We start from the raw sequence: 21,497 nt of genomic DNA, 5'->3' as shown, positions 1-21,497 counted from the left end.
AAAATAATTGATTAACGTATGCTTTGATAACATATTGCTTTAATAAGGAAAATGTGAACTGTTTCTAAAAATCAACGAACTTTGGAAATTAATGAAATAAAAGGTAATAAAACCCAAAGCGTAAATTTAATCAACGCGCATCTCTACTAATGAATCGATCGAGTTTTTAATGTCGTAGGCTTTAGTTATAAAGTAGTCTATGGAGTTCAGTTGTCATTTGTTAAGGTGGTTTAGCCGTGAGAGCGTAACAAATAAGCAACGCAACACAAGTTTAAGAGTGTTTTGACTTTATAAATTTAATTATTGAGACAAAAAGATATATAAGGTCGTCTGATACTCTTTCGTCGGTTCTTCTCAATTTCTTTCAGAACTGGTGGTAGATTTTTTTTCTTGACAATCAATAAGTAAGTGCGATGTACTTTTACCTATACTAATATTATAAATCCGAAAGAAACTTTGTCTATTATATGTGGTTTCAAACCCAGTTAAGCACCACAGTTTTTTATAAACTCTATTTGTGTTTATCATTCGAAAGAAAACATCGTGAGAACTAGCATGAATCTTGTGTCAATAAAATTCTGTGTATCCACCATCGTGCTTTGGTGCAATGCGGTGGAATAAACAGACCTTCTCCTCAAAGGGGGACCTTAACCTGCAGTGGGACATACACAGCCTTTTGTTTACTTGGATTTGTTATTATTTTACAGTGAGTATTAAACAGCTAACCTATGTACCCTTCATAATGTCATACCATAGTGACTTAAAATTATAAAATTAGCTTAAATTAAATGAACTAAAAGTGCTGTCTGCTGTATGCAAATTATTATTATGTGAAATGTTCTTCGCTCAAACATACTTTTAATTGCATTTTACAAACAGTTTAAATGCCCTTATGACACGTAAAAATATTAAATAGCATTCTTGACGTTTTATATAAACTGTTTTAGGAAATCGATACACAAAAAAAAAGCTTTTCACGGAAGTAGAAAAAAGGAAACTCTTATAAAAAATTACCACTAAAAAACTAGTTTTTTTGTTTCTATATAGAATAAGAAAAATATCATTGATCAGATAATAAAGCATAGTATAAATGATCAATTTTATTGGATTACTAAAACAACGAAAAAATAAACTGCTGCGCTCAAAATGAGCTATTCCAAAGGTCCAATATGCCGGCCAGTTGACTGCGACGGCTTGTCAACGACGGACCTCGCCTTAAGATTAAATCTTCCGTCTGGACTCACATTTTATTTATCGAGAAATTACACGTTTTTGAAGTCTACGATGCTACACCATCGTTTACGATAAGTGTTACGTTTTAGTGTATTTAGTGCATGTTACTTGGGGGAAGGGGGCCTCTTATTTATTGACGCATTAGATCACATATTATTTTTGTTTTTAAATTTTTGTCGGTTTGTCTTTTTATCTGTCCGTTTGTAACCGCTAAACTCAGAATCGGCTTAATAGATTTGGATGCGGTTTTCTCTGATTTACTTTAGTAACCTTGGGGTAACATATAGCGTTTGTTTTATTAAAATCGGAATGTTATGGAACCAGGGCTGATGAGATTAACACCTTTTTAAAGAGTTCCAGTGGTATTACATCATCACTTTGCATTTGAAATTAAATATACTATATATATAAATAGGTACAGCTCCGATGATTTTATGTTTATACCCCGGTTGCTTCTCATTCTAAAAAACTTTTCGTATACTTTTAAGCGATTATTTAAGGGCGGGAAATGACTGTTAAATTTTCATCGCATGTTATGTTGAAAATGTCTTTAAAACCACTTATTCTTCGTGTTAATCAAAGTTTATTTTAATTTACCTAAATTGTAAATTACGGAATCCGACGAGAGTACACGCCCACTGAGCCCTACGTACCAACCTCCTGCGTATACGTATCAAGTGTGTTGTCTAATTTAAGATTAATGTATGTTGAAGAATCTTCGAGATTTTTATTTTTGGATATATTTTTAGTACCTTTATTATTAGTCGTTAGTATCTACAATGACACACGGACAAAATTAGTCAATAAAGGATAAAATAAAAATAAAATTATAAGTGAATATTCCATTTAATCCACAATAAATAAACATTAGTATATTAATTAAATAAATTATTAAATTATTATTTACCAAGCAACCGCTCAGGTTATTTCTTTTTTTATAAATGCGTTATCAGCTACTGTACAGGGTAGTATAAGTATATAAATAAATAAATAAAAATTATTTACAATCATTACCGATTCGTTTACTTTGACAAAGTTAGCAATAACTGTGACTATAAAGGCATTTGTTGACCGAATGTGACTTTTGTTACCATATCTAATTTAGCTATAGTTGTAGTTGATTGCTAGCTCTGTCATTTTATCAGCTGTTTCTTTGTTAGTTGGGTGTTAAACCTTGGGGGTTAATGATACTCCGTCAGGACCCATTCACCAATATGATTTAGTCCTTTTTGATGATAGCCTGAAAAGTATTCGTATATTAATTCTTTAAGAAATATAGTAAAGGTAAGTCAAATCTAGTTTTAACTTAAACCCGGTTACGATATTCATACAACAATACGTTTGCTTGCGGATAGATTTTTATAGAAACATTAAAAAGCCGTCCTACCTACGCTACATACTCATACAATGGTTATATTAAAAGTTGAAAAAAAAAAACATTTTTTTATGTCGAAGTAATTTTCACGGGCGTACGCAATCATCGCGAATTTCATAACAACCAGATGAATGATCAAACAACACGCAGAGAACGAACAGACAAACTTTCATTTTATTAAGAAGGCTAGTAATACTCGTAGACTTCTGTAAGGCAATTACAGCTTTAAGAATCATCCGTAAGCAATATGATTTATTTCAGAAATATCGTAACTGAATATAAGTTGATAAAAATTTAAAAATATTCTTTGTATAGTTTTTCAAGTTTAACTGAAAATAAACATACATATTATAGCATAACAATGGAAATATCAATTAAAATACATAAGATGAATAAAAAACAAGAATCATTTTAACATAAAATTTACTCATGCATTCAAGCAACGTATTTAAAAAGGCATGCGTTTAACTGGTAAAAAAAATTATGACTCATTCATAAAACTAACACACGGTTAGTCGAATAAAATCATATTACAATTAAAGTATTTGAGACAAAACTATTTTGTGACGCAATCGATTTTTTATTAATATAATAAAAAAACGAACACGTATTTGAGATTTATTATTTTTTACCAGTTATAATTATATGCAAATGAAAACACTTAATTTATTAAGTGCATGCAATAATATCATGCATTGATCACTTTATTCCATGCTGAAAATCTTTAGTCGGTCACCTGAGGAGAGAAAAGTTTCTTCAAGCCGATGATCGTGGCTAGGAGGAGTGCGATCTTGGAGATCAGAAGGGCCTTTCCAACCATCAAGTATAGACCCTTGAACGTCAAAGCTCCGAGGAGACCAAACTTCATTGCAGCGGCAGCTAGGAAAGGTCCCATGTTCTTATTCCTGGCTCTTCCAGTCTCAACTGATTTGTGGGCTTTCATTGATACTCCTGAAAATTATGTCTGTATTATATATTGTGATTATAATTGTATATTATTAAAATTATCCTTACTAATATTATAAAGGCGAGAGTTTGTATGTATGGATGTTTTATTACTACTGAATGGATTTTAATGAAACTACAATAATATACTTTGTACCTATTACCTGACAATCAGACCCTAAAACGTGAGCAAAGCTGTGGCCGAAAACTAGTACTAATCAAATAATATATATTAATTTAAAGTAAATTCCAATGAATTTAAATATGATGTATTCTGATCATCAATGGTAATTCATAGCTATACAATATCACTACTTTGATACTAGTTTAACTTAGGCATTGGTTCGTAGGCGAATACAAAACACAAGGCAGTGAGTTCTTTGAAAAAAAAAAATTAAATTGAAAATATGTATGCAATTTTATTTTATCTTTATTAAATAAATTATATATTATAATAAAGTTAAATGACGAAATCTTCACTTAAGATTGACGTGTTCTAAGCGATGAGCCAATTCAAATTTACAAATACATATAATAAAAAATCAACATATTCATTGAATATTATTTCTCTACAACTTTTCTTGAGTAATTTTAAATCCAATTATGTTTTATTTTCAACGAAAATAAATTGTCTTACATCTAATTAGGGAAGACACAATTGCCTCGACAGCTCGTAATTCAAGTTGACAAATTGTCTTTGAAAACGATAATTATTCAAAGACAAATAATAAAACACTAAGTAATTACGAAATGAGAAAAAAACGTGTCGTCCGAGTACATAGACTGCAAACCCGCAGCTGGGCTTTAGCCCTTTTCTTGAAGGTTCCCAAGTCGTATCGGTTTCGAAAAACCGTCAGCGAAAGCTGGTTCGACAGAGTGGTCGTGTGAGGCAGAAAATATCTTAAACGTGTGCGGGTGAAACTTGGAATTTTGGCGAGATGTCCGAAGGTTAAATTCAGCAGCCTGGATTAATCAAACAATTCCTCGGAACAATCCCTGTGAAAAAAATCGGTTGAAGGTGCAGAATGATCCAACATCTCTACGCAAAGACAAAAGATCAAGTAGATCAGAAAGGGCTTGGCAATTCGAGCCTCTCTGCGTAGGATACGATCAAACGGAAGGAGTGGGTACCGGGGAGCACCCGCTCAGAGGTAAGAGCAATATTCCATGTGAGGCCGAATTTGCGCCTTCTATAGTCTTAGGCGATGAGCCGACGTGAAATACTGTCTTGCCTTGCTGAGCACTCCGACCTTTTTTGATGCCAGCTTGGCTTTACCTTCCGATTGACCACGGAACGAATCGAGGCTCGAAACATCAACGCCAAGTATTCCGATACTAACTGTAGTGGCTATCGGAATGTTCTCAAATCAAGGAGATACGACAAATGGTGATTTTTAGCGGTTAACGTGCAAACTTGGGTCTTTTTGTGGTTGAAGTGGACTAGGTGTAGCCAGCCCCAGTCAGAGACTTTGTTAACTTTTGACTTTAACTCGATTTCAGACATTAGTTTGTTCCGATTTTCTCGACGTTTTCCTGAGAAAAATATTAGCACGACCGGTGTATAAGGTATCTAAGGTACAGTCGTCTGTATAGCAGTAAAAGTTCCTGATTTGTAACAAGTCATTGATATTAAGAAATAACAGAGTGGGTGATAGAACGCAGCCTTGTGGGACACCATAATTGTCGAATTTTAGGTCAGAGCATGCACCGTTGACAACGACCTTGATGCTCTGATCTGCCAAAAAGCTAGTGATCCAATTGCATAATTTACATAATTACTACGGTATGATCACTATATTTTATATATGATTGAAAGTGTGTATGGTGTCTTGTATTTGTCGCAGTGTCCATTGTCACTACTTACAGAGTAGAACAAAGGAACAGTATTCGCCATCAGTAAACCTCTCTATACTGACTCAAATCAAATAATATAATTTCACTTTTAGTCTAATAGCCATTGGTCATTTAAGTCTATGACGTGATTCTCGACAAATGAGATGATTTAATAGAAGAATAAATTTTGGTAGGATATAAACTGTTTAGAATATTACATCTTGTATAAACACTTGTAAATTTCTAAAGATCTTCATATATTTTATTAAATTCCATGATAAGTTGGCAACGGTTGCGAAGAGTGAGATAAGTTTAATTTATAAATAAGAAATATTTTGTAAAGAATTAGTAAATTAATTTAAATTTAAAGCACAATATATACAATAGCTATATTGTTTTTTAGAGCGTGATAATCGTTCAATGATTAGGGGATATATTTTGTTATAAAACTAAGAAAGTAGTATTTTATCTCAAAATGGAAAAGTTTTTAGTGTAATTAATTTATCTAGTTTGTATATGATAATGTCCTGATCGATTTGTCTCACGGCAGTCATTCTCAAAGAATAACTAACTCAAAGGTAAATACGTAGAATATTATAATTATAGGAACGGAAAACAGATATTACCAAAGAAAGTTCAAACAGACCAAATGCATTACGTGATTTCCGAGGTAAGGGAGTGTCAACACTGACAGCTTCCAAACTTCGCGCTAACACTGAAAAATTGACGGAAAATCCAATAATATTTTATTAGTCTGGTCTGGGACTTAAATTCAGGATCTCAAGAGCTACTAGATCGAAGAGGAAATCGAATAGTAGTTTGAATATTGAAGGTGATAAGAGCCAAATTATTGATAACACTAGGCAAGACTGAAAAATAACAAATATTATGGAAAACTACCCTTATCTTCTACCCACTGGTGTGAATAACATAACCAAGAGAATTAATATTTATTTCTCATCCAATTATTAAATAGTTTACAAAATAGATATCAATTTTTGACTAAAGCAGACTATCAATCTTTGACTAGAGAAATGAATATTTAAATATTTAGGAACATTTTTTCTAGTATGCAAAGCAATTAATAAAATTCATGGAACACGTTGTGTATGTAGACAATTAGGTTACAATGTAACGGCTAAACGTTGGTAATTAGACTTCAAACTAAAACTAGCATTAAAGCGCCTAAACGTAGGCAATTACGCTTGAAACTAAACTACTTTTAGCACATGAAAAGTCATTAAAGTCTAGTAAATGTTTAACATGCTATAGTTAAATGGCGTCATCATTAAATTGAAACAGAAAATCTGACAAAATTACTTCTTTTCATTAATAAACTTAGTATGCTTTATAAGTTCTCACTCTTACTGTTTTGCTGGCTTACTGGTAACACCAAGAGCAAAGTCATCCATTGACTTTAAAACAAAAACATAATTTGTGTGAGGAAATATCATCCCTACATACCTTGAAATAAGCAACCTATTGCCTTGATTAATCGCTTACTGTTATCATTAATACAACAACGATAAACCAATACATACCAACACCCAAGCTGCCATCCTTTTCCTTCTTTCCAGCGATCACAACATCAGCATTATCCAGAAGTCTGTATCTCAGCGAACGAGTTGTGGCGAAATTCCAGAGCTTGTCTAAGATGACCTGCTGCGCCTGGTCTTCTAATGTGTTGCCAGCTCGCGCCAAAGTCTCTGGCCTAATTGGCATTTCTGCTGCGGCACCATTACTGTAATTTGAATTGAACATTAATTATGATATGAAATTTTACGGACGTTCCAAGCGCAAAAGATCAATCGAACAATTTAGATTGTTAAGCTGCCTGGCAATAAAACTATGTAAGCACATTAACATAACATCAATTAATTTAAACTAGCAGTAGTTAACTGTGACGTATTACGACATTCTGTATCGGCAGCTAGCAACGGGTATGTCCATCTTAATTTTGTAAGGTATACAATTTATATATTTACCATATATTTAGAACTGAAAGATAGTATTTTGGCTTTATATCAACCTACGTATCTGGCTTTACAAATTTGTTCAAGTAAATAAATATTTTTCATTGAAACGGCAAATTAAATATAGAAGATTAAATTAACAAAAAATCAACTAAATTGTTGAATTACAATGAATTCTCTAAAATAAATCCCAAATATAGCAAAAATTATTAATCAATTTAACAAATAAATAGAAACACTAATTGCCATTTGAAAATTCAAACTTCATGTTACGTAAGGCAAGGATCGAATGATTACCGATTTTAAAACACAAATACAATCACTGTAAATACGATCGGCGATCGTTACCAATTAATGCAGGAACGAATTACTGTATTAATTGGCACGATATATAATCTGGAATTATTACGTCACACACTCCGATCTGATTCCATTGTTATAAATGGATATTCAAATTGGAATTGTACTGCTGTAATAATCGTTATAGCTACGAGAAAACATTCTGGAGGCTATCCATGTATCTTTAGGACTTAAAGTTTACTTTACTTGGTGGTAGGGCGTTGTGCAAGCCCGCCTGGGTAGGTACCACCCACTCATTAGATATTCTACCGCCAAATAACAGTACTCTGTATTGTTGTGTTCCATTTAGAAAGGTGATTGAGCCAGTGTAATCACAGGCAAAAGGGACATAACATCTTAGTTCCCAAGGCTGGTGGCGCATAGGTGATGTAAGGAATTGTTAATACTTCTTACAGCGCCTTTGTCTATGGGCGATGGTGACCACTAACCATCAGGTGGCCCAAATGCCAACCAATGCCATAAAAAAAAGATAAATGTTTTGAGTAAATTGTACAATCCCGTAGAAATAAAGCAATCCATTTTTGTAGTCTTCAGTGTTTGTAATATTTAGTGCTTGAGCCAATGAGATAGGTTTTCGGAATTCTCAGAAATCGAAAAGTTATTATGCCCGGTGTAAGCATGGATTATGTCGGTTTAGTCTGAATAATTAATAAAATTTACTCGGTGTAAGGCTTTGTTCGAGCACATATAAGTAGTACTCATCATTTATTCTACCCCAAGCAGGAATACTTAGTATTTTGGTTTCCAGATTTACGGTCAGGGAGCCAGTATAACTATAGACTCAAATGGACATAGCATCTCAGTCCTCACGGTTAGTGGCGTATTGGCGACGTAAGGAGTGTTCAACCATCAGTTAACCCATTTGCTCATCCTCCTAATTATTCTATACAAAAAATGCGTTTTAAAGCGTTTGAACAATCTTTAAATCAAATTAAAGCAACAAAAAACTATTCCAATATAATTTTGTAATCAACCCATTATGAGTGAAGTTTTATTCAATCAAATCTATTTTGCGAATATTTATTACCAGTTATTTTTGTAAGTGTTGTTTGTTCGTGTTTGTTTTTTTTAGTCTGAGAAACCTATGTATATTTTTTATAATTATTATTATAACTTAAATAAATTATTGTTATTATAATCATTGCACGCTTCATATCTTAGAAGAAATTTGTACAGATAGACAAGAATTATTGGTCATGTATGAATGAACCTTTACCTCTCATCAATAATCATCAGGTCATCGGACAGCTGGAAGGCAGCGGTTCTCAACATTCTGTCAACATATCCAACGAGCTCGACTGCGATACACGAGGACGTTTCCCGTGACGCGCATTTGTTTGTGAGACCACGCTTAAGCGTTTCTTCAGATGTTGACATCTAGAAAAGAAAAAAAATTATACATATAACAGAATATCTTTAAAAACCGGTTCCAATATTTAACTAATCCTTATTATATATCAATAACCGATATTGAAGGGCGACTAAGGAGACATTCCTATATGTCAAATATTTATTCTACCGACGAGCAGCAGTACTCAGTACTGTTGTGTCGTGCCCGTCAGCCTCCCTGTGTTATAAAAAAATACGTGCGACTTCGAAACTAAGGTAGAGTTTCTTTATATAGACGATTTTAAATTACACCTCGGTGACAACCCTACTTACCGTAAGCGAAACAAATCATATATCTTGAACATGATAGCAAGGCGTATAGGAACTTAAAAAAAAAACTATTTCTTCCATCTACCTTATAAAGTATAGATGTAACATTTCTAACAAGTGTTAATAAACATAAGTTTTAATCAATTATATTTAGTTGAAATTAACCGGTGATTAAACTCAGTTCAATTTAATATTGGTGTAAATTGATAATACTCGATAAATAAAGTTTCAGGAATGTTTCGAACAAATTAAGTTACGTGAGGAAACTTCTAAAAGTTCGAAGTAATTTAAATAATTGCGTATAAGATATTTTATTTTACATAGTATTATAATTTTCAAGTGTATTATTTGTGTACTTAAATTTCAGTTATGTACGAGTATGTGTGGTAGAACTATATACGTACATATGTATTAATCAATTAATCGTCAAAATACTTTAAGAATTAATTTTTTCTTGTGGTTGTTGTGGTAACATATTTAACTGCCAAACAGTAACACTTATTATTGTAGTACCTTCGGTAAGGTTCCAATGTCTATGCACGGTGACCACGTACCATCAGATAGGCCAATCCAGACCCAACGACCCACGGACCCCAGATTCTACAGGCCTATAAGCGACTAGACTAATTAGTCAGTCTTCTACAAACGTAACTATTAGTAAGGATTCATGTAACGATAAGTGAAATTCAAACTAAATTGCGAAATAATTTGATTTTAAAAGCACTTTATATAAATAAGTTGTAAAGGATACAGAAACGTTATAAATAATTGATTTAAAAACGTACTTTACATTTAAGTATTTTAATATGAATAATGTTTAATATTCTGTGAAATTAATTTTGCAATAGTATTTTTTGTTACGGAATGTGTCGTTTATTATATTTATATCTTCCCTTGCTTAGTATTATTGGTTTTGTGGCTGCATACAGTGAGATCACGGGTTACAAAGCTTCAATCGATTAAAAAAAAAAATTGAGAATCATACCAGCCAGGTTCGATGACCTGTAGAAGGTGACAGAACCCGACTGGATGCGGAAGGCGGAGAATTTTTTAGTATATTTTAGGAAAGGCATATACCCAGCAGTGGATTATGATTGGCTAGTGATGATGATTTAGAGGACATAATGTATTAAACACTTTTTAACTCCAAACAGTTAGGTGACATCCATCTGATATACAATTACGCACATCACATAAAAACTTTTTCGTCTAGCTACTTGACAAAATACAGAATTGGATAACCTTGGATTAATTTTAATTAAAATAAATGGCTCTTTATAATTAAGTCGCACTGGAACTTAAATACTTAAATAAAATACTCTAGAAATTATGTAATATTTATTATTTGCTGTAAAAACATCTTTAGGGACACATTTTAGAAACTGAATTAATTCGACTAGACTTACTTTATTTGTCAACGCACTTAACGGACGAAATACTCTACCATAATATTTAGTTTTATGAACCTTCAATTATCTTTATAAATTTTTAATAAGAGTATTTTAATAAAAATAATTTGTTCTCATTTTATGATAAATATGAGAGCAAAGAGTTTGTTATATAGTTGGCTAAGGTGCATTGACCCGAAATCCCATAATAAATACTCAGTATCATTTGTATGTAATACTAGGTTTTCGTGTGCGCAAAGTAAATTAATCGTTCCTTGTTGATGTTCGCTTTTATAGTATCCTCAAATCCCTATTAAAATAATAAAAATGTCTTAGCTTTGCCAATTAATAAATTGAAATCATGTTAAGAAAACTTTGATTAATTTAAAAAGCTTACTCGATAAAAAATAATCGGGATGATAAAAAGTGTGGAGTAAGTATTCATTGATTGAGTAATTATTCAGGAAAACAGTATCTATTGAGTTCCTTATCGGTTCTTATCGGTAAAATCTACATTCGGAAACGGTAGCACCGTTAAATTTATTGTCAAATGACGATTCAATAGCGCTCGCAAGGGCCTAGTTGAATGAACAATATTAGATTTGATTTGATTTCATGATTAATATTAATAAATATTTTGTTTGAAGTTTTTGTATCAATTTTATATTTTTAATCGAAGCATCTCTTGGCGCACCTTGGGAGGTGAGCGTGATCTGTAGATCGTGACTGAAAACGGCATAACACTCTCCCAAACCATATTTCCCTACGTCTTACACATTTGTGTCTCTTAAATCCTTGTATGTACGTCGCCCGTATACTATTTTATACTTTTATAACGACAGGATATAGCATTTTACTCCTACATATATTTATTTATTTATTTTCTTTATCTATAAGCCTGTCAATCAATTCGAATAACTGTCTTCTTTTTTTCGATTAGATATTATTATTATTACAGATAAAGATATATTAATTAACATTATAAAATCTTCCTCTTATATTTCTTACGTTCGTATTGAAGTATTTTAATAAGTCTTTAAAGAAGTTGATAAGTTAATAGGGAAATTCAAGTAGTGGATGGCATTGGTGAATTGAGCACTACTCATTCGATAAAGTACTTCTTTATAATTGCATTGACAAGATTAAATAAGGAAACTACAATGTGAAGTCGACGAGACCATAGAGCGAACAATTTGTTAGAAGTGGGTTTTTAATTATACTAACATATCCATTAATATTATTAAACATAACATAAACTCCCTGTAAATTTCCCACTGCTGGGAAGCCTCCTCTCCGTTTGAGGAGAAGATATGGAGCATATTCCCACAAGTTGCTCCAATGCGGGTTTGTGGAATACACATGTGGCAGAATTTCGTTGAAATTAAACACGTGCGGGTTTCTAAACGATGTTTTCCTTCACCGCCGAGCACGAGATGAATTATAAACACAAATTAAGCACATGAAAATTCAGTGGTGCCTGCCTGGGTTTGAACCTGAAATCGTTGGTTAAGATGCACGCGTTCTAACCACTGGGCCATCTCGGCTCAATATGATTGATAGCAGTGATTTTAACAATAATTGTTCATATTTTCCTAGTACCTATCATTTCATATAATACTAATAAAACCCCCGATGACGTAACGGATAGATTAACTCTGTTATATATTATATACCAAGCGTTGCAACCGATTGAATGTATAGAACTTGATGTTCAGCGCTATCAAGTTAACTTAAAGAGTTCGTAATATGACATTATAATGTTAAATAATATCAGTATCTATCTGCATTAGAAATTGGCAAATGAATATTTTAGAACATTTTAAATGATATAATTTGGTGCTAATTGGTCAAACGGCGCCGAAGTCTATTAAACATACATTTTTGTATCGGATACTTATAAATTATAAATCACGTGCAACTCAGCTCATGGAATCGAAATACACCTCCCCTTTTTGCATATCTAACGTTACATTGTTTCCAATAATCATTATACGCGTGCGATTTAGACGTGTGTAAAGAAGTTTCATTTAAATAACGAGTACAGAAGAAGGTGTTGAAAATAAAGTCATAATTATATAGTGTTAAGTCTATATGGGTCACTTGATCCTTCTCCGAACCGGAGGTAGTGTTTAATTTGACTATCAATAAGTAAGTGTACTGCTTCTATATTGAATAAAAGAATTTTAGTTTATTTTGAGTTTGATGGTGAGTTGTCACCCATAGACATTGACGTTGTATGAAATATGGCAAATGCGCCACCAACCTTGGAAACTAAGATATTATATCTTTTGTGCACAGGTACGAAAGATATCTGTGTATCTAACTCTTATAACTACAGAGTTATAAGAGATCACACACCCATCAAACCGGAACACAACTATACTGACTATTGTTGTTTGGGAGTAGAGTATCCGATGAGTGGGTGGCACCTACCCGGACGGGTATAAAAATGTGAAGAATCAGTTTTAGTATAAAAATCCATTGACTCCTATAAACTATTTGTAATAAAGTACTTTATATATACATTTATTTATATATAATTCATAATATAATTTATCAAATTTAAGCATAATAGGTTTTTATTAAAAAAAAATACATATATATTAAAATTGCACTTGTTCCTAACGATTTATTATTAATAATTATAATATATATTTTATTATAATTGCTTATGCTGCCCATGTAGTTCATTTGTAAAGAACTCTTCATTCTATCTTGTAATTGTAAACCATCTCGTAAAATGTTTTGATATTACCAATGAGTTTCTACTTCTACTGTCTTACTTCTACTGTCTTGTCTATCAAATCGAAAGTGCAACACAAAATTTTGATGTTCTACGGTAGAATAAGTGGATAGAACCTAAAAAGACAGCAAAGCCAGCAAACCAGTGAAAAAAATTTCAGTAAGAAAAATTTTAATATGTTTTGACGTCTTTTTTAATTGAAATCAGTACTGGCAAATGGACCACTTGCTGTAAAGGTGTTGCTACCATTCAAACATTGATACTATAAGCAATAATAAGCATTCCTTATATCGCCAATGCGAAGTAAATCTAGGGAACTAAGATGTTGGGATAGACAGTAAGATGAAGGGACACCTTGTACCTGTTACATTGGCTTACTCATCTTAAAACCAGAACATAATAATACTAAAATTGCTGTTAAGCGGTAGAATATAAAATGATGAATGGGTGTTATCTACTCAGACCGACTTGCACAAAATCCTACCACCAATAAGACAAAGTAAGTTAGTTTGATATTAATATGCATGCCACTTCTATAATACTTCTTATCTATATGAATTTAAAACAAAGTCATTCAAACTCAATTGAAACTCAACTAATTTTAAAGTCTTTTATAAGAGTTTCTTTGTATTGAGTTGAGATCGTGAGAGTTGATGAGAGTGAATCGACTTTAAATTCATTTCATTCGTTCAAGTTAAACGTACTCAAATTAGATATCTATTCGATTTTATTTTATCTTGATCTAATGTTGAAGTATATTCTAAGTATAACAATTATTTATTAAGTATGTTTGATCAGTTGATAGAACGCAAATAATATTATAGCAATATTTTGTGCTAATCAACTAGTTAATTTGGGGTATAAGATAAATCATTACTTCGTTTAATATGAGGGCGGTGCGTTGGGCTTGTAAGGAATTGTACGTATATTTACCCAACGAAGACACGAAGTTTAGACGCCAACATCATAATAATATAATCGTGCTTTTAAAAATTCCAATAGTTGTTTACATTTGATCCCTTAATTATTAAAAATAATGTGTTGGCGATGTCTCTTAAGGGTTAATACATTCTGCAATATTGAATACAGGGATATTAATAAACTCAAGTATTACAGATATTAATAAAAGCACGGTATTAGTCCAATTTCCATCAGGTGAGCCTCCTGATCGTTTGCCCCCTATAATATAAAAAAAATCCACAGATACTTTTGACTTGGTCTATTAAAAAATTTAAAGTTCATGTCAAAAACACATCGATAAATAAAGCATATTACTCAATACAAGATAAAAAAGCGCGGACTTAGCGACTTTTATTGATTCTTAGGCAGGATATTTAAAAAAATAATTGTTCTGTACTGACATACTCTGTAATTAAAATTGTCAAAGAGAGTAAGTAGAATCTACTTTCCGAGCCGGTGATAGACTGTAACTTGTCGATTCAAAGGTGCTTTTATTAGCCTACTTGAATACAGAATATTTGGATGTTATTAAATACATTTTCAAATAAAAACCTATCCCGGATTAAAAGGGATGTCTGCTATAGATCGTTTCATCTGTAAGACTTGTAGTTAGTTCTAGACTTAACTTTTGGACTTTTAGACTTCTGTAGGCATTTCAATCATATATTCATCGTATTAAAACTGCCTAAAATAATATTAGTTTAAAGTTAACTCCAAGCGACCCTCTATCTCTAGGGTAAAATGTGTACAGGAGGTTAATATTAATATTAGGTAAACTTGTGTTAGTATATTATGTTTTGAGATCCGACGAGAACCCAGCAGCTTAGTAGTCAGTGGGATTGCGGATTCAAGTCTACATAATCCATGTTTGTGGAAATTTCTAGAAAATATTTTCGATCACTAACTTACTTACTTTTTTATATGTAATTGTGTAGAGGAAGTAAGATTGAGAGATTTTTAGAGTCAAAGAAGGAACAGAGGGTACATATTTACATTTTTTGAGAAACTTAGTCTATACCAAGTTTTTTCTATAAAAAACGTAAATTTTCACGTGCTTAATTTATAGTTATAATTCGTCTCTCGCTAGGTTTTGATGGAAAACATCGTGAGGTAACCTGATAAAGCTGATGAGAATCTATCACGTTTCGCCAATCCATGATAGGAGCAAATTGGAGCAGTGGAGCTAGTACCGAACTCTCAAAAAGGAGAGTAGGCCTTACTGTTACTTTTATAAGTGGAAAGAAAAAAGTAAAGTTATTGATACATAATTAAGTAAAAGTGAGATTCTTGAGAGTCTTTAGAATCTCAGTATTATAATCGTCTGATGGAAATTAACGAGAGTTCTTTCACCATAACAATGTATCACTTTCAAAGTTAATTTCCGATGGAAAAAGCAATATTTAGCTCATATACAATTTTCCCTCTTTAGCGATTCCACTTTTTTAACATGTATGTTGTTTCAAGCAGGTAAAGATTGAGAGCTCAGATGGCTCAGTGGTTAGAACGCGTGCATCTTAACCGATGATTTCAGGTTCAAACCCAGGCAAGCACCACTGAATTTTCATGTGCTTAATTTGTGTTTATAATTCAACTCGTACTCGGCGGTGAAGGAAAACATCGTGAGGAAACCTGCATGAGTCTAATTTCAACGAAATTCTGCCTCATGTGTATCCACCAAACTGCATTGGAGCGTGGTGGAATATGCTTCAAAACCTTCTCCTCAAAGGGAAAGGAGGCCTTAGCGCAGTGGGAAATTTACAGGGTGTTAATGTAAAAAAATGTAATGTATAAACTATATACAATATAGATAAAGAGGCTGAGGGATTATTCAAGGTCCAAAAATCTTTATTCAATAAAGAAGCCTCACACTTTGTTATTGACTGTCAAAAATCTACAATTTTATTTGTTCTACAATAATTTAATATATTATATTATAATGTTGTCTTAGATTTTCGCGATTATTACACATTGAAATAAAACTAGCATAAACGGGCAGTCTGCCCGTGACCACGAACACTGCAAAGTGCTCGAAACGTCGGGATGTTAAAATAATTAATATACGCGATTAAATCCGTTAAAAACTAGTTTTATTTCAATATTATATTATATTTTTTCGAATACGCTAACATTTGCGTTTCGTTTTTTTTGTATATAGAAAAGTCACCGTCAACTCAAAAAACGCCCATGAATAACTTGATTTGAATTGAAATGTTAATGACTCTCTTAATAAATCAAGCTCTTTTGCTCTGGAAATGCTTTGCTTATTAAGGTATTGGAATATTTTTAAATCTAAAGTTTTTAATTAACGTTTATAAATACTATTAAAGCAAGTGACAATGCCTACGCGTTGGGAATCGGAGAGTTCTAGTTTTCCGCTTTCCACGTAAATGTGACTGCATTACTTCCTCAATACATAAGTGATAGCGTTTTAATAAAATTTTCGAAGATTTTTGTACATTATTGAGATAAGTTTTAAAACATTTACAAATTATTAAGGCTAGTGTAATAACACACACGACGGAAATTAAATATACGTGGTGGTAGGCTTTGTGCAAGTCCGTCTGGGTAGGTACCACCTACTCATCAGATATTCTTCCGCTAAAACAACCGTATTCAGTATTGCAGTGTGTCAGTTTGAAGGGTGAGTGAGCCAGTGCTACTAATGGCACAAGGGACATAAAATCTTAGTTCCCCAAGTCTGTGGTGCATTGGTGATGTAAGGAATGGTTAATATTTCTTACAGCGCTATTGTCTATGGGTGGTGGTGATCACTTACCTTCAGATGGCCCATTTGCTCGTCCGCTAAACTATCTCATAAAAAAAAAACATCAAGTTACCATTTACCAGTCTAACAGCCTAAATGATATAAAGAAATCAAATCGAGAAATTTCTTGCATGGTAATAAATGTAAAACTTCAAAGATAGATCTGTGTGTAACATTACAATAAGATTTTGAAGCAAAAATATTTTATGACAAATAGCTATAGTCCTGTCATTCTGAAGCGATGTAAGCGCTTGATTATTTTAAATGACTTATATGTATTCTATTTGTACGAACATTTATATAATAATTATTTATTTATTTAAAGCCTTATTTCAATTATTAAATGAATTTAATCATATACGACTTTCGTAACAAACTATGTAGTCTTGACAGATTTGGGTGATATGTGTGTGTTTGTATTGCATCAATGTGTGATGTAAGTACATGTGTGTCACATATTGTTTTTAAAGAATTCTAGTAATAACCAAAATTAATGAAGGAATTACTAATATTCGCATTTACCCCTTTTAAGCTTATCACTTGTGTTAGGAGTCGGGACGACAATAGCCCCCAAGGGGTCAGGATCAATCCTGCGCCTTTTTTCATCATAAATAAATAGTTCAAATGTAAAAAGCGTCTCGGTGTAAGATTCAAGATTCTATAATTTCAATTTTAAAATTATTATCTTAACCCGCTACCGCTTATGTCTTAACACTGAGCTTCAAAGTGCATCTCTAGGGCAAGAGTTTTAATTACAAACGCCAGTAACTATGTATTAATTTAAATTAGGTCAGGAGAGAAAGCGATATCGGTATCCTATTACCGTATTAATTGATAGATACGTCAATGCGTTTTCTTTACCTCGATAAAGTTGTATATTAGAAACGCTTGAGTTCATTACGTTATCATCATCATCATAATTAAATTACTTGACTAATAACCTTTATTATTTTATAAAGTCATTGTTTCGTAACGTAAACCAATTTTTTTAAAAGGAAAAGACATACATGTTTTATATATAATCTTTTATCTGACGAATTATTCTTTTATTAAGTAAGGGATAATTGAAAGAATAGCCTAGAGGCATGCTTTCACGAATAATATTTACAAAATGATATAAATAATTATTTATATACAGAATATTAATTTTACTAAACACGTAAAAAAGTTTTTATATAACTAATCAAGTAATCGTATTCTTTTTTATGGTCACTATATTTGATTAATGAATTATTACCTCAAAAGAGGATTACTAATAAACATTACAGTTTTATTTTCCAAATGTTTCGTTTTTATTACGTTGTTACACTAAATGTATAAAAGCTAAGCAATCGGTATTATTACAATCATAACATAATAATCGCTATGAATCAACTAATTGCGATAGACCTAAGAGTAGGTTAGAAGTGGCAAACGAAAAAAAAATGGAAATTCGAATGAATTCGAAATTTAGATTTTGAAATATTTATAATTTATTTAAATGCAACTCACAGCATAAGTGTTTGTATTCGTGAATGGAAATAGTGTGATTTTCTACAAAAGAGATTCTTCTGGAACATTCTAGAACTTATACTGAGGACTGTTGAAAAATCATACCGTAAGAAAGTAAGCAAGTTTTTCGTCTTAGACGTTATAAATATGAAAACTGCGGTTCAGCTTTTTTATTACGTAAGAGTCGGTGGTTTCAGCAGTTTACATGGTAAGTTACTTAATTAAATACAATATTTCCGCTCTTGTATTATTTATTACTTTTATGTTCACACAGTGGTCGAAATTCGAATATAATTCTTGATAACTTGAAAGACACATCGTTAAACATATGAATTGCAGATTTTGAATATGTTTTGTTTTTTTAATTTCCATATTTTTTTATTAATAACACTATGCCCTTATGACATCCATAGCTCAAGAAGATTGGACCAAATGGTATTATACTGTTTTATCTTCATCTATTTATGTATGTTAATTTCAACATTAAAAGGTGATGAAATTCAGGTTGTAGGCCCAAATATTAATATGATAATTTATAAATGGATATTTGTGAGCGTAATTATTTTAACATAGTACGTTAAACATTTGTATGTGTGTGTCACATAGTTTGACATATTGTTATATTAACGGTAATTAAATTTCATTTGACGCGTAATTAGCTTAAATTTTCTTTCAATTCGAGTTGTTTTATTATAATTATTATAAACTGTTTTACATTGCTAATTTGGTGCTTCAAAATATATTGAGATAATTTTACTTAAATATTTTCTAATTACTTTTTGGCATTATATTACCAGTTCAAAATATATTTGCAATTATCGAGTAAACAGATGTATCACGGCTGATTCAGGCGACGACTTTTGAAGCGAAGATTGCAGGCTCAAACCCAGAGACCACTGTACTGTCATGTGCTTAATTTGTGTAATAACATGTGTATTCAAAAGGCGCATATTGGAGCAGCGAGATGGAATATTCTCCAAACATGAAAGAAGACGAGACTTTAGACTAGCAGCGGAACATGCATACTGTTACTTTACTGACTTTTACAAAGATTATTCCTAAAACTACTAGAGTAATTAATTTAATATAACAACCGATAATGACGAAGATATTATCTTAACGCTAATTAATTAGTATTAAAACCTAGAAATCATATAAGCATGCTCATTTACACTTGAACGTACGTGAAACTGGAGTTAGATACACACTGCCATTAAGTTTCGCTAAGATAATTATAATAATTTTACACGAGTTGCACTAATTTAGATAAATCATTTAATATACGGACAACTTCTAAAAAAATTAAATCAATGAGATAATTTCCTGGTAACTGAAACGTGTGTATGTAAGTAAAACGTTGTCAAATCCTCCCTGAGGCTGCTCCCAATTGTGAACTTAAACGAATATGGTGATATCACAATAGCCTTCAATCTAAACGTCTAATGATTACTACTCAAAATATCGCTATCAGTGATTGATCATACTATATTCAATTGATGTAATGAGTATTGAAAATTGTTCTTTTAAAGTTTATTTTATTTGCGTTGTGATATTAAAAAAACGTTTATTTGAATTTGAATTCAGTTAACGTTTGATTATATCATTTAGAAAGCAATACGTTTAATATTTCTTTTAATGTTTTGTAGACCCGGCTTCACATGGGTATAATAAATATAAGGGTGAGTATATAACTTTTGAATTGAAGAACAAACCTAAAAAGGAATATTATAGTTTTTTCCGACTAGGAAAGTTGAAATTCTCATCTTTTCTCTTATAATTAAATGCTTATATTAGATATAAAATCATTCCTTATTTATGAAAATCTGCTTACATTAAAGCTTTAGGGAAGCGATTTTTTTTTACAATATGTACAAATATCCTTCGTTAAAATATACGCTACTTTTTATACGAAGTGTAAAATTAAAATGAACGAATGTTTAATTTTACTTACAAAAAACAAATAACTACAAAAATCAAACAACTCATATTATGGTAAGAGCCGTGAGTAGCGATTTACATCGCGATGATATTATTTATTTATTCATTAATGAAAGAAATCTGAGAAAATCTCTTGTTCACGCATGCGTAATGAATCAATCATTGTTTTTCTTTGAGCTTCTACATTTTCGTTCATGATAATGATTTTTATTTGTTGTTGAGTGTGTTTAACATTGTTTATATAAATATTATATAATTCAGATTTTATTGATTGATCATGTAAATGGGTTTAATTATAATTATTTTTTTTACAGTATTATATCTAAATTACGTTTTTTTTTAAATTAATAATATATATTTTTAAGTAATCGCATTCAAGAATATTTAATGGCCAGAATCGCCATTAAATATTCTTCCATTTTCAAACTAAAAACTTAACGATATCAACGTTCATCAATAATTTTATTGATATTCCGTTCATTCTATTCCAGATCCAACTCACCTCATTCTCAATCTCCATCGATCTTACGATCCCGACAAGCAAAACAGTTATTAAAAAGCTCTTCATTTTTTATCGATATAGTCCTTCACTTCACTAGCACCGTGTGCTATCACTATCGATATATTTATACACAGTTTGACAACCGCTGCACTAACGGCAAATGCAGAAATGCGTAAAGTTGAACTGTTTTATACGTGCATGCATGGATGAACAAAAAGTGGGGAAGCGGCTAATACATGTCAGTTTCTCGTTAGTCTATAAGAAAATCTTTAAAAAAAAATGTACACATATTCCCAAAGTTAATGACATAAAACCCAGTACACAAAGAATTGA

At 31.7% G+C, this 21,497-nt stretch overlaps 1 protein-coding gene across 1 annotated transcript; it reads right to left on the bottom strand.

The window, feature by feature from the left end:
* Positions 1-2,177: 2,177 nt before the first annotated feature.
* On the bottom strand, positions 2,178-21,185 carry LOC125073207. The gene is made up of 5 exons (XM_047683942.1): positions 21,165-21,185; positions 8,936-9,096; positions 6,928-7,127; positions 3,345-3,559; positions 2,178-2,473 (listed from the first exon to the last, which is right to left on the bottom strand). Exons 1-5 carry the CDS (start codon positions 21,180-21,182, stop codon positions 2,453-2,455), a joined length of 615 nt encoding a protein of 204 aa, XP_047539898.1. The 5' UTR covers positions 21,183-21,185; the 3' UTR covers positions 2,178-2,452.
* Positions 21,186-21,497: the final 312 nt, after the last annotated feature.

The sequence above is a fragment of the Vanessa atalanta genome, chromosome 23 (genome assembly GCF_905147765.1).
Source record: "Vanessa atalanta chromosome 23, ilVanAtal1.2, whole genome shotgun sequence".
Taxonomy (NCBI): Eukaryota; Metazoa; Arthropoda; class Insecta; order Lepidoptera; family Nymphalidae; genus Vanessa; species Vanessa atalanta.
Note: the sequence above shows the minus strand (reverse complement) of the source record. Positions and strands in the feature narration are given on the sequence as shown.

What these genes read in the sequence shown, in the direction of transcription:
- LOC125073207 (XM_047683942.1), bottom strand. An exon ending in CTGATGATTATTGATGAGAG is followed by an intron (nt 7,128 to 8,935) that starts GTAAAGGTTCAT and finishes TTCAAATTACAG; the next exon opens with TAATGGTGCCGCAGCAGAAA. An exon ending in GGATGGCAGCTTGGGTGTTG is followed by an intron (nt 3,560 to 6,927) that starts GTATGTATTGGT and finishes CATAATTTTCAG; the next exon opens with GAGTATCAATGAAAGCCCAC.